The sequence below is a fragment of the Ictalurus furcatus genome, chromosome 1 (genome assembly GCF_023375685.1).
Source record: "Ictalurus furcatus strain D&B chromosome 1, Billie_1.0, whole genome shotgun sequence".
Classification (NCBI taxonomy): domain Eukaryota; kingdom Metazoa; phylum Chordata; class Actinopteri; order Siluriformes; family Ictaluridae; genus Ictalurus; species Ictalurus furcatus.
The window spans coordinates 8,197,277-8,209,307 of record NC_071255.1 but is presented as its reverse complement, the minus strand read 5'-3'; the positions used below and the strand labels follow the sequence as shown (position 1 = coordinate 8,209,307).

At 40.5% G+C, this 12,031-nt stretch overlaps 1 protein-coding gene across 2 annotated transcripts in view; it reads right to left on the bottom strand.

Annotated features, from left to right (window-relative positions):
* bcam (basal cell adhesion molecule (Lutheran blood group)) overlaps window positions 1-12,031 on the bottom strand; it is a 49,951-nt gene that overhangs the window by 12,023 nt on the left and 25,897 nt on the right. For both annotated transcript variants that reach the window (XM_053623167.1, XM_053623176.1), the window contains exons 2-3: window positions 2,076-2,197; window positions 799-1,012 (exon numbers count right to left, since the gene is read on the bottom strand). In XM_053623167.1, the coding sequence (XP_053479142.1) occupies window positions 799-1,012; window positions 2,076-2,197 (336 nt within the window). The remainder of the gene's footprint in view (window positions 1-798; window positions 1,013-2,075; window positions 2,198-12,031) is intronic.

Sequence of the window (12,031 nt, the reverse complement as noted above, 5' to 3'; positions counted from 1 at the left end):
ACTGGAGAATGGTAAATATAAAACATACCTAGCACACATTATTTCCAACATGAATAATGTGATGTTTTATGTGATAATAATGTGATATGGACCATTTCCATTTAGGCCCGGTGTTCTATAATATCGTCTCTGGAGTAACAGTTGTTCTGCTTCAGGTTATTGATGTTTGCCAAAGGGGGAAAAACATGTTAACCCTCCTAGTAAATGTCTTTAGTAGCCTGTCCCCGCTGGACATTCCTAAATAACCGTCTGACACATCAATATAGATCTGACTAAGGTTTGGTGTCTTGGAAATGACAAGAAGTTGTTTTTCAAGATTAAGTCATTAACACCACCTCAAATCCCCGGGGCCCCCAACCCTGCTAACACACACACACACACACACACACACACACACTTCAGCAGCTGTCTTAAGGCCAGAGAAATGGCATTCATCAAACATGATTGGTGAAATAGCTATACTAATCAATGAAGTTAAATATGCAATATTCACAGCTCTGACTGACTTCTGACCAGCTAATTAGGCTAATGAATAGAATTAAGGACAGTCCGTATGTGTCTTATAACATTTACTCCAGACAAAAATTGAACAGGGACCATAAAATAGACACCAGGGACTACACTAGGATGAGACTCTGGGCCACTCATTGGGAGGTTGTGTCTGGTTCTCTCGTAATCTCAGCTGCTTGCATTTTATGCTCATGTGCAAATTCGCCAATCAGTGTAGCTCTAAATGTGACTCTGCTTCAGTATGTGTCTGTCTTATTAGTGTACACTGAATTAGAAAAACAGACGTACAGAACACCATGAGTTTGGTCTCAGCCTCTGAGGTACCCACGGGTCCTCCGTCCACCTGGCAGAAGAAGCTCCTCTCATCCATCACCTTTACTGGAGAGATGACCAGGGTCATGTCAGTTTCCATGGTGACACGGTCTGTTAACGGTATATCTTTATCAAGGCCGGCACCTGTGGATGACCTGAAAGCTACACGCTTCCGTGTGCCTGCAGACTCCTATGAGAGAGAAACAGACAGTAAGAGAGGGAGAGACACAAATTAGACCAGAACACAATTTAATGGTGGTCTGGGAAAGCCCATCATGAACCCCATCACTGCAGATGAATTGTAGCCCACAGCCAAAATATTTTTTGTGGGTTTTAACAAAAAATTTAGTTTTTCTGCCTATTTACAAAAAACAAATATTTCCTGAAAAATAATAGACCTTCTATACTTGCCTAGACTTTTCTATAAAGATGACGTTACATAGATACAAAACAAATGTTTTACAAATGAGGCTCCATAAAGACAGGTTTAATAATGCTGTATAACTTGAATTGTGATTGAGATATGTGCGAAAGAGAGGCATATTTCAGCTGTCAGAATTTCACCATGCATAGAATCACTACACTAAAGATAGCTGGTTTTGCCAGTTATCACTTTTATTTATCTTGCTTTCCCCAAAGCCATTGCTACGGTCATCTGCAAGATTGACCTTATAGTCCGGACAGGATTTTGCAGAGTTTTTTTTGTGTGTGTGTGATTATTGCGGCCAAAAATGTTTGATTTTGTTGTGTCTTTTTTCTACATTTGTGATGCAAATTTGTGAAGTTTTTTTTTTTTGCTTGCTACTTAAATTGGCGAAATTACAGTTGTACAAAAATTGTTTTGCACGCTCTTTCACAGTGATGTTTGTTGGTAAATGAGACCTTTTAGCTGTACTCATGTTCGACACACATGGATCGTAGCGGGCTTTGACTGAATGGACGTTGTGATGATGTCATATAATGTGTCTTGGCCCAAATTTCGGAAAATCTGCTGCAATTTTGAAAAATTGCAAGCTCCTCCGAATATTGTGGAGTTCGCTTGATTCATTTCATTTCTGTGATCGCAAAATCTCGAAATCCTCGAGACTGACCATATGGATTTGCACACACGCACACGTGCACAGGATGATCCAATGTACTAAACGATATTTCGCCTAGTGGCTAAGACACAGATGATGCAATATATTGAGTTTGAAAGGCACAGTAGATTAAAAAAAGTGCTGGAGAACTCGGACTTAACTGAATGTACTTACAATGAACCACTGGACCACGGCCATGGCCCCGGTGGTGGTGTAGGAGCAGGGCAGCCGGGCAGTTTCTCCTATAATCACATCCACTGTAGGAGTCACCTTCACTGACACTGAAGCCAGACACACTACAGAGAGAGACAGAGAGAGAGATGGATTTCCTATTAAAAGTGCATATCAATATTGTTTTACAGCTCCAACTTATAATTTAAATGGCCGCGCCATTATTATTGAACAGTGCAACTCAGCGTGTTTGACTTCATGAGTGGTTGAATATTTATCATGTCAATAAAAGTTGAATAAGATTGAGATTACCCTGTAATATTAACCAGTTCGATTCAAATTTAACCTACAATTCAGCCTACAATTCTCCTTAAGCTCTGAACGTAAGCATTACATATAGCATTGAATAGGATGTTGGCTGTGGCAAGGTGATCTGACACACACTGTGTGCACTTTGTCAGTGAGTACAAGCAGCCTTGGTGAGAGATGATATACACTTGCACACACTAACGCCATTGTGTGTTTGCTGATTATATGAGCAGCTGTTGCGAGTGAGGGAGAGCGAGCGGGACACACAACAATCCTCCTGTTCTTTTGATAATGAAATTGTGCTATGAAAGATTCAAGTAGGGAGGCAGGGAGGCTATCAATGCTGTTACACAGTGTTAACACAACAGTCAAAGAGGCATTGTGAGTTATACGTAGATAGATGACCAGCGCCTTTTTATGATCCCTGAGGACGTCCCTGTTTCTCACACAGTTTGTGTTTCAAATTTACACACAAATGCATGTTCTACTGTACAGCGACTGACTGACAAATTGAAGCCTTATATAAGGTTTGCGCGGTTCCTCAAGTCCACTGAGAGGCAGGTATGTGTTTGAAGGCTGGTGTAAAAGGTGCTAAAAGCACTGCAGGCCAGAACAGAGCTGTCTTTCAGGCTTCTGGGGTTATCACGCTTAACACACTGGTGAGGAAAAACTTCTGAAGTCTTCCTCTGAGAGCACTGCAGCAGAGAAAAAGTTTCACCCTTTCTTCAGTGGATAATCTTACCTGTATACGGTAGATATGTAACTAAGATCTGCTGCTGTAAACATGGAGACTGTCCTGTGCTCATCCCATCACAATATGCTCATACTTTCACACACACACACACACACACACCCAGTACTGTTTGTCTTTACTCTTCTACAACTGTATATGTGTGTAATGATTTATAATATCAGTATACAGTGACATCTAGAAGAGGATGGGTTCCCTTTTGCCTTCATATCAATCTAGCTTTCTCATGTTGTCTACATGTTGTCTTTCAAAACTAATTGAAAAATTGCAGCATTACATCACTTTATGAGATTAGCTGCAAGATGAGCTCTGAAAGCCTAAGGCTAATGTCTGTACCTCGGTGAACTCATGAAAGCTGTAATTTATATTTAACGGCATAAATCAACTGACTGTTTCATTTCCAAACATAGAAAGACATTTGCTAAACAAAACTTACCTTCCTTCACAACTGACACACACACAGCTTTGAATTAGACGCAGGGCTTTGAAATGACCTTTGCATGTCAGAGTAAGAGTGTGACATTTTACAGGGGTCACACAGTCAGACCTTACCACATACGTGTCGAGAGATCAAACGAGTTTTCCCATCCTGAGAGGATCTCAGATTTCTTCAGCTAACCACACACACACAAATGGACGGACGTACAGCAAAGTCAGAAAACTGACTGCACAGTAGAGTAAATACAACCTATATCATTTATTAGGTGTGCATTATTAAATGCACATTGGCACACTTTGTAGGTATACAAGATCCCCAACAGGACTACTGGGTGATGGATCCTTGTCAGCATGGTAGAGGCACTGAGAAGGTTTCTCCATAATGCCGTCTCGGGGAGATCTGGAGACAAGAACTTCACAGTAGATGAATTTTATCTGCAGAAGTTATTCACACGGAGAAATACGGGAGTTTAGTCGGAGTTCTGTTTTGGCCTCGTCTCCCTTCATGTGTGAAAGCCTACCCAATATATAACACACGCACATGTGCACGCGCACACACACACACACACACACACACACACACACACACACACACACACACACACACACACACACACTCATACTGAACTGAACACAATCCCACTCCCATTTCAATTTTTGCACATTTCTGTACTGACTACATGTACATTTGCTGCTGTACTTACATATAAAAATATTACATTTAATATCTTGTCACTATTATATACTTTACCTGGCTGCTATCACAATAACTGCTATTTCCACATATGGTATAAGCTTATTTGCTGAATACTATGTCATTGTATGTTATGTTTATATTCACAGCATTTTCTTTTTATTATATTGTTATTGTTTGTGCACTAACGGTTATATCTGTCACTTACTGTGCCTATTGTCCTGTTTTAGTAGTATTGTACTGTCCTGTGTTGTTAACACATGTTTGCACATGCACTTTATGTAGAATGTGTAGATCTTATTTAGTTCTGTGTCTCATGTGGTTAGTGTCGTGTTTTATGTAGCACCGTGGTCCTGGAGGAACGTTCTTTCGTTTCACTGTGAACTGTACCAGCGGTATATGGCTGAAATGACAATAAAACCATTTGACTTGACTTTAGGTCATTTATATGATAACATATTCAGAGAGGCTTAGCTCATTGTATGATAAAAGGACATAACAACGTGCACCGCTTATCTATTTCCTTACAGACATTCTATCAACACTATCGGGTCAGAACACCCCACTACAGAGTACACTCATAAAATAATAAGAATCGGCATAAAGGGATTAAAACAGATTTTAATCATGAGAGAAGGTAAAGGAAAATCAAACAATTCCACAGGGATATAAATCTACATCTGCATTTCTGTAACGCTGCTTTGTTACAATGTCTACTGTTAAATTCGCTATACAAATAAAACTCAACTGAACTGAGGTTTTGAATCCTTTCGTGTCAGTGTTCGGGTTGAAAACCATCCACTGAACAAAAATATCCAACCAACAGCAGGTCTGTGGTTAGACAATGACCAATGATTAAGTGCTAGAAGAGACGCTTTACACACTGCACACTCAATCCATCCACTTTTCTGTACCGCTTATCCTACACAGGGTTGTGGCACGCCTGGAGCGTATCCCAGGGAACTCGGGGCACAATGGGGTGCCAACCCATCGCTGGGCACAATCACACACACACAGACACACACTCACACAATTTGGAAATCCCAAATCAGCCTACAAAGCATGTATTTTGACCGGTAGAGGAAACAGGAGTTCTGGGAGGAAACTCAAATGCACAGGAAGAACATCCAAACTCCGCAAAAAAAGGGCGGAGGTAGGAATCGAACCCCTATCCTGGAGGTGCGAGACAAACATGCTAACCACAAAGCCAATGAGTGTCACTAATCTGGCCATCAAATGGGGATTAAAAATTGGATTACCAAACATTTATCCGAATGAAATTTCAAAACATCATATAAATCATATCGTTATCTATAGTACTTAAACATCACTTCTGAAATCTCTATATTTGCTGTCTTTTAAGGATGTAAAGATTATTTAGAATATTATTAATATATGATGTTCTTTTCCCCAGATGTCCTTTTTTTAAATTTGTTTATTTGTTTTACATATACGAGGAGTATAGAAAGCGAGAGACAGCTTAGAGGCAGATGGAGAATAATGTGTGTTGCATTTGTGCACAATCATAAATCCTCCGGCTTTTTATGTGCCATACTGTTTGTGTCTCTCTTAGGACTGTCCTCTGTCCTTACGTGATGAGAGAGGCTCCTGCTGTCTATTTCTGCCCCGGGGAGCAGCTGGCCACAGCTACTGGGACAATTAGCTGGTAATTAGTACCCTCCCCTCCATCCTGACCCCCAGCGGAGGCGAGGAGGTGTGTGTGTGTGTGTGTGTGTGTGCAGGCTGGGGGGTCCATTCATCAAAAAAGGAGGATGGTAATCGGATTTGAAAAAGGACGGGTAGAGTGCAAGAGGAGAGGAGAGCGGGACAGATGGGTACGAGACGTTCCGACTGCGAGGGACAGAGACACCGACAGACACTCACACTGAGCGAGCATGGTGGACTGGAAGAGTACACACACACACACACACACACACACACACACACACAATTTTCACGAGCAGTATAAGCCAAGCATGCTGTATTGTGATGCAGTATTGTTGCTGTATCACTGAATCTCAGACTAAGTACAGTACAGAGATTGTTAGCTTGAAGACAAAAGGTCCTACACAGGCAGTGAAGTTCAGCCCCAGGTGCATAATGTAGAGTGTTTTCTTTATATCTCTGACACATGTACACACCACAGCAGGAGAGCAGAGCCTCATTATGAGAAGAAGCAGCTGCTTCTCCTTGTCGACTCTCAACGTCCTTTTATGATCTTTTTGTTCACCATTGTTCACTATTCTTTTTTCCCCCCTACAAACCCTGGCTTTAAAAAAAAAGAGCCACTATCAACACCCATGCCATCCTTTTTTTTCTTTCATCTTAATCATTAAAATCATTTTTCATGCCTACTATAGACAGTCTTTTATTCCTTTTGTCAATCGGTGTCATCACAAGAACACACACTGTGAGAGGGTGACGGATTTGACTGATGATTTGACTAATGACGCTATGATTACTATTCCACTTTTCCACTCTGTGCACACACACACATATATACAAACGTAACCCTATGGGGTTGATACAGTCCTCATTCTAAAACCTAGGGATCAAATTCATGTTGCAATTGCATTTTACTACATTTTTACATATATTTGCTACATAGGACCATCAATTTCAATCTCTGTGTGTGTGTGTGTGTGTGTGTGTGTGTGTGTGTGTGTGTGTGTGTGTGTGTGTGTGTGTGTGTGTGTGTGTGTGTGTGTGTGTGTGTGCCGTGTGCTGAGAGATGAGAGGAAGGACAGAGACTCTTAACAGAATTAGCCTGCCGCTGTGTGTGTGCTTTTGATGTTGGCAAAACAAACACAGCCTGTGTGAGAAAGCTGTGCCAGAGATACTCAGTCACGAAACACATACACACACATACACACCCCGATGTCCAGCAGCACATCCCCTCACTCACTCTTTTCAGAACGTATGATTCAGCGATATTACATCAGGCAGATATGTTTATCCAAAGCAACCAAAAGAAAGCATAACACAATCTAACCATATATCTGAGCAGGTAAGGGTTAAGGGATTTCCTCAAAAGGTCTAGAACTGGCACCTGAGATTTGAACACATTATCTTCTGGTCACTAGCACAGAACCTGGGCACCACAGCCTAGTCAATCAGGAATTATTATTAAAAATATTACTTAATATTAATGTTAATTAAATGTTATAATGCCCTGCCGGGTAGCTGTTACTGCCGGCAGTAATCCAAGGCAAAAATATGCACATATGCAAATTTCTATTCAGCTTGATAAAGACATCATAGTATAATTCTGCACTAAGCATGAAATTGCATTAAACAATAATTACCTAATAAAGAATAATTACTCCAGACATCTCTCGTTGTACTTAGCATGAGGCAGATATGTACAGACATGATTAAAATGGATTGTTTATTTTATATTTTTATTTGAATTATTCCTACAGTTAAAGTATAATAAATAATAAAGAATATAAGAAATTAAACATGACAGAGTTATGACATGCTGTTATAAGTAACTAATCAAATCTGGGTGGTGTGATGTGGCCCGATATGAAGCAAGGTTACTGTTACCTCCCTGAACTTGATTATTTTCCAATAACAGCCTTAACTTGAGTGTGTTATTCCTATGACACCTCAGCAATTCACCAAGGATTTCCAAAAATGTATTTATTAATGAACATCATAATTTTCAACCAGATGCAGTATGTACTAAATGTATATTTAGTGTTGCATGGTATATTAGTTCCTGTTATTACATCTCTTAGTTTCATAAAGGAAAACGTGTAAAAATGACCCTTCATTAGGTACACCTACTTTCTGAAAACATTCACTCTTATGCTTCAAAGGTAAATATGTAATCATTTACTGTAGCCCATTTGTCGCTGGGTTGTTTCTTAATCCTGTTTCTTGCCACTACTATGTCAGTGCTAGTGCTACACTGACACCAGTTGTCCTGTGATAGTCCCTATCCAGTGATAAATGGAGTAAAGGGGAGCTGACAAACTGTGCAGAAGTGCTAGTCACTAACTCACTAACCTGTGTATAAGTGACCTAGTGTATAAGGTAGGTTTAGCACTGAGCATAGAGATATACTGTGTGTATTGTAAAAAAATGTACAAGCATTTAAACTTATTCACTGTTGGTGTGTTGGGGGGGGGGGGGCAGGGGTGGAGAGGGTCAGGGTGGGTCCATGTAAGGCCTGCATCAGTCATCACCACCGTGATGAGAAGGGAACAGGTGCCGGAGCATGAACAACAGCTGCAGCCTTTCACACACACACACACAGTCACGAGGTAGGGAAGAAAGATGGGTGAGAGGCGAGGACAGAAACGAATAAAGCAGGAAGAGAGGGACACAGACAGGAAAGAGACAGGAGGAGAAGTATAGAATAAGAAGTGAAAGTACTGATATAACCACCCATTGGAAATGTCATGCTGACGAACTGAGAATTTTTTTAAAAAATGGAATTAAAAAAAAAAAATTAGACATCTGACTCGTCTGAAAGTTGGCATGAGTCATGCAAAGACAGCTGCTTTAAGTCATCATTCTATTTATTCTTATAGCATAAACCCTTGTGATCATCTGACCGTGCTTCTAATGCTGGGCCAAAACCCAGTGCAGTCTGTCAGCTCTCTCTGGTATAATGGATACAGCCTTTACACACACAACTTTTCACCCTGACCTAAATGACAAAAGAAGACTGATATGCGTCCTGTCAGTTTATACAAGTTCACATTACTACAGCTAACATTTATACAGAGTTCAGAAGGACATCTTATGATCTGTCAGAAAATGCACTGACACTGTATGTGTTGCTGCTTTACTGCACAGTAGGCATGTCTGTGTGCAGAGAACAATGTCACCCCCCCCGACCATAACCAATTCACTCCAGTTGGCTGATGTATGGTTACAGCAGAGTGCATTCAATCGAAAGTTCAATGCTACATTCACATGACATTTTCGAAGATAGGATATATAGAATATAGGAAATGCAGCTCTTGCCATTGAATTGAATAAGATCACTGTGTAAATAAATTCTACCAATCAGCCAATCACATTCATTTATTCATTTATTTCTGCCATTTTCTCCCCAATTTGGTCACCTGCCCATTCCCACCCACAGCTGTCTCTCCCCAATCATACAACATCTATAAACAAGGTAGGGTGAAGGCTAACATACGCTTCCTCCATGACATGTGAAGCCAGTCACATTTTCTCAAGTGTGCTCATGCACAGAAGCTGGAAAGCACGATCTGCCCTCTTCCACATACGACTGGCTACGGTCACTATGGTTGACAGGAGACAGAAAGGATGCCATCTCTCCCACCCAGACAGCACAGCCAGGTTTGCTCACTTGTCTGGCGTCATAGGGATTCAAACTCACAATCATCTGGTGATAGGGCAAACGCTTTTCTCTTGTGCCACTCAGAAACCTAAAGAGGGGTACATCCATGTGTGAAAGAATTTTTTGTTCACAAGCTTTCTGCGCACCCATAAACACGGCTATAACAAGCCCTTAATGCTTGCCAAGTCATTTTCTGATAGATGCAGAAAGGTCCTTCTGAGAATTTTTTGTCTGAAACATGAGTTTTTGACAATGCAAATGTAGCCTAATACTCAAAGTTAGAAGTTTAAAGCCATGTTTTCTATAAGACATCAGTATGGTGTGTACGACTACAACATGCTGGACAGAACAGAACAGAGGAAGTTTGTCAGAGCTACACATTAACACACCACTATAGTGCGGTGCTGACCCAGCACCAACTCATGCAGGCTGGAAAATTACTATGAATGACAATAATAATTAAAGTGGTGCTGTGTGTATGAGCTGAACCAGGGTTCTCTTAAATCGTTCCTAAACATCATATATCATATTTTATATATTGCCATTCAGATCCTTTTAAGGCAGACATGAATATACACAGCGTGATCCTATCAATCAAGCTTATAGTGTAAATCTCAGTCGTTATGATTACCATTAGCATTATGCTTACGTGAGGGATTCTTAACTGGCGCTCAAATGCTTTCACAGATGGATTGATCATTAAGTCTAAGGCCGGGGAAATGTACACCGCTCTACCCAGTGCATTTCTCACTGCCATGGCATACTGGAGTGCTGCAGTGTTCTTGAAAACAACCCCCCCCCCCCCTCCTTCTCCCTCTATCACTGTCTTTCCAGATAAACAGCGTTAAGGTGGGCTACAATGTCAGTTTGCTCTCAGTCTTTTGTCCTACAGGTATTTTGCTCTGTTACTGTTTGTCCTGATGATGGGATCATGGGTCAAACCTATTGAAACCAAGGACATTGCAACTAGCATCAAGCCATTAAATGAGCAAGAGAGAGAGAGTAAAAGGAAAGTAGAGGAATTTTATGTTAAATAGAGTGAAACTCGACAGAACTGATCTTCAAATTACCTTGCAAATAAACAATTAATCTGGATACTATAGACTTGTAATCATAAAAATGGTCCAATCTGGTCCCTATTTATGATGCCACCAGAAGAAGTTGGGTTTCCTCTTGAGATCTTCTCAAAGGTTTCTTCCTCCTGTCGTCTTGCGACAGTCACCTCTGGCTTGTTAACTACAGATGTAAATCTACATGTGGATTTCTGTAAATTAAATGGACATAAACATGTACTCTGTTCCAGTAAAGCAAGCATGTTGATTACACATGGTGAGATCAGTCTACCACTAACTCAATAACACCAGACACATTCCAAGTTTCATCCAGTGTTCTGCATTTATAATTTATAGCCGAGTTAGTTAGCTGGACCATTTTGTCCACAAGGGTGCTGCGTCTAAACTTCAATGAATAATTCAGACATATTTTTCATTTGTAGCTGAAGCAGTTGATGTTTTATTAATTTTTCTCACTGCTGCAAAGTCAAAAAAAAAAAAAAAAGGACGCATTCAGCCCTACTAAGGCTGACACCAGTAACCTCTCATAGAATGAAACAGGAAAACATTCGTGCAAAGGTTCCTTGAGATCCATCAAAACATCTATTAGCTACAGTGCCCTGCACTAATATTGGCACCCTTGGTAAATAAGACTGTGAAAAATTGTCTTTATTGTTGAACCTTTTGATCTTTTGTTCAAAAAATTCACCAAAATATTCTGCTCTCATGGATAGCAAACAATTGCAAACAACACAGGTTTATATAAAAAAAAAAAAAAGGTTGAATATAGGTGTACAACATTTATTGGCACCCTTTTATTCAATACTTTGTGCTTCCTCCCTTTGCCAAGATAACAGCTCTGAGTCTTCTCCTACAATGCTGATGAGGTTGGAGAATACATGGCAGGGGATCTGAGACCATTCCTCCATACAGAATCTCTCCAGATCCTTCAAATTTTGAGGTCCACGCTGGTGGACTCTCCTCTTCAGTTCACCCCACAGGTATTCTATGCGTTTCAAGTCAGGGGACTGGGATGGTCATGGCAGGACCGTGATTTTGTGGTCAGTAAATCATTTTTGTGTTGATTTTGATGTATGTTTTGGATCATTGTTCTACTGGAAGATCCAACCACGGCCCATTTTAAGATTTCTGGCAGAGGCAGTCAGGTTTTCATTTAATATCTGTTGATATTTCATAGAGTCTATGATGCCATGTATCCTAACAAAATGTCCAGGTCCACTGACAGAAAAACAGCCCAAAAACATTAAAGATAACCATATCTAACTGTGGGCATGGGGTACTTTTGCATATAACTACCTCTCTGTGTGTGCCAAAACCACCTCTGGTGTTTATTGCCAAAAAGTTTTATTTTGGTTTCATCTGACCATAGAA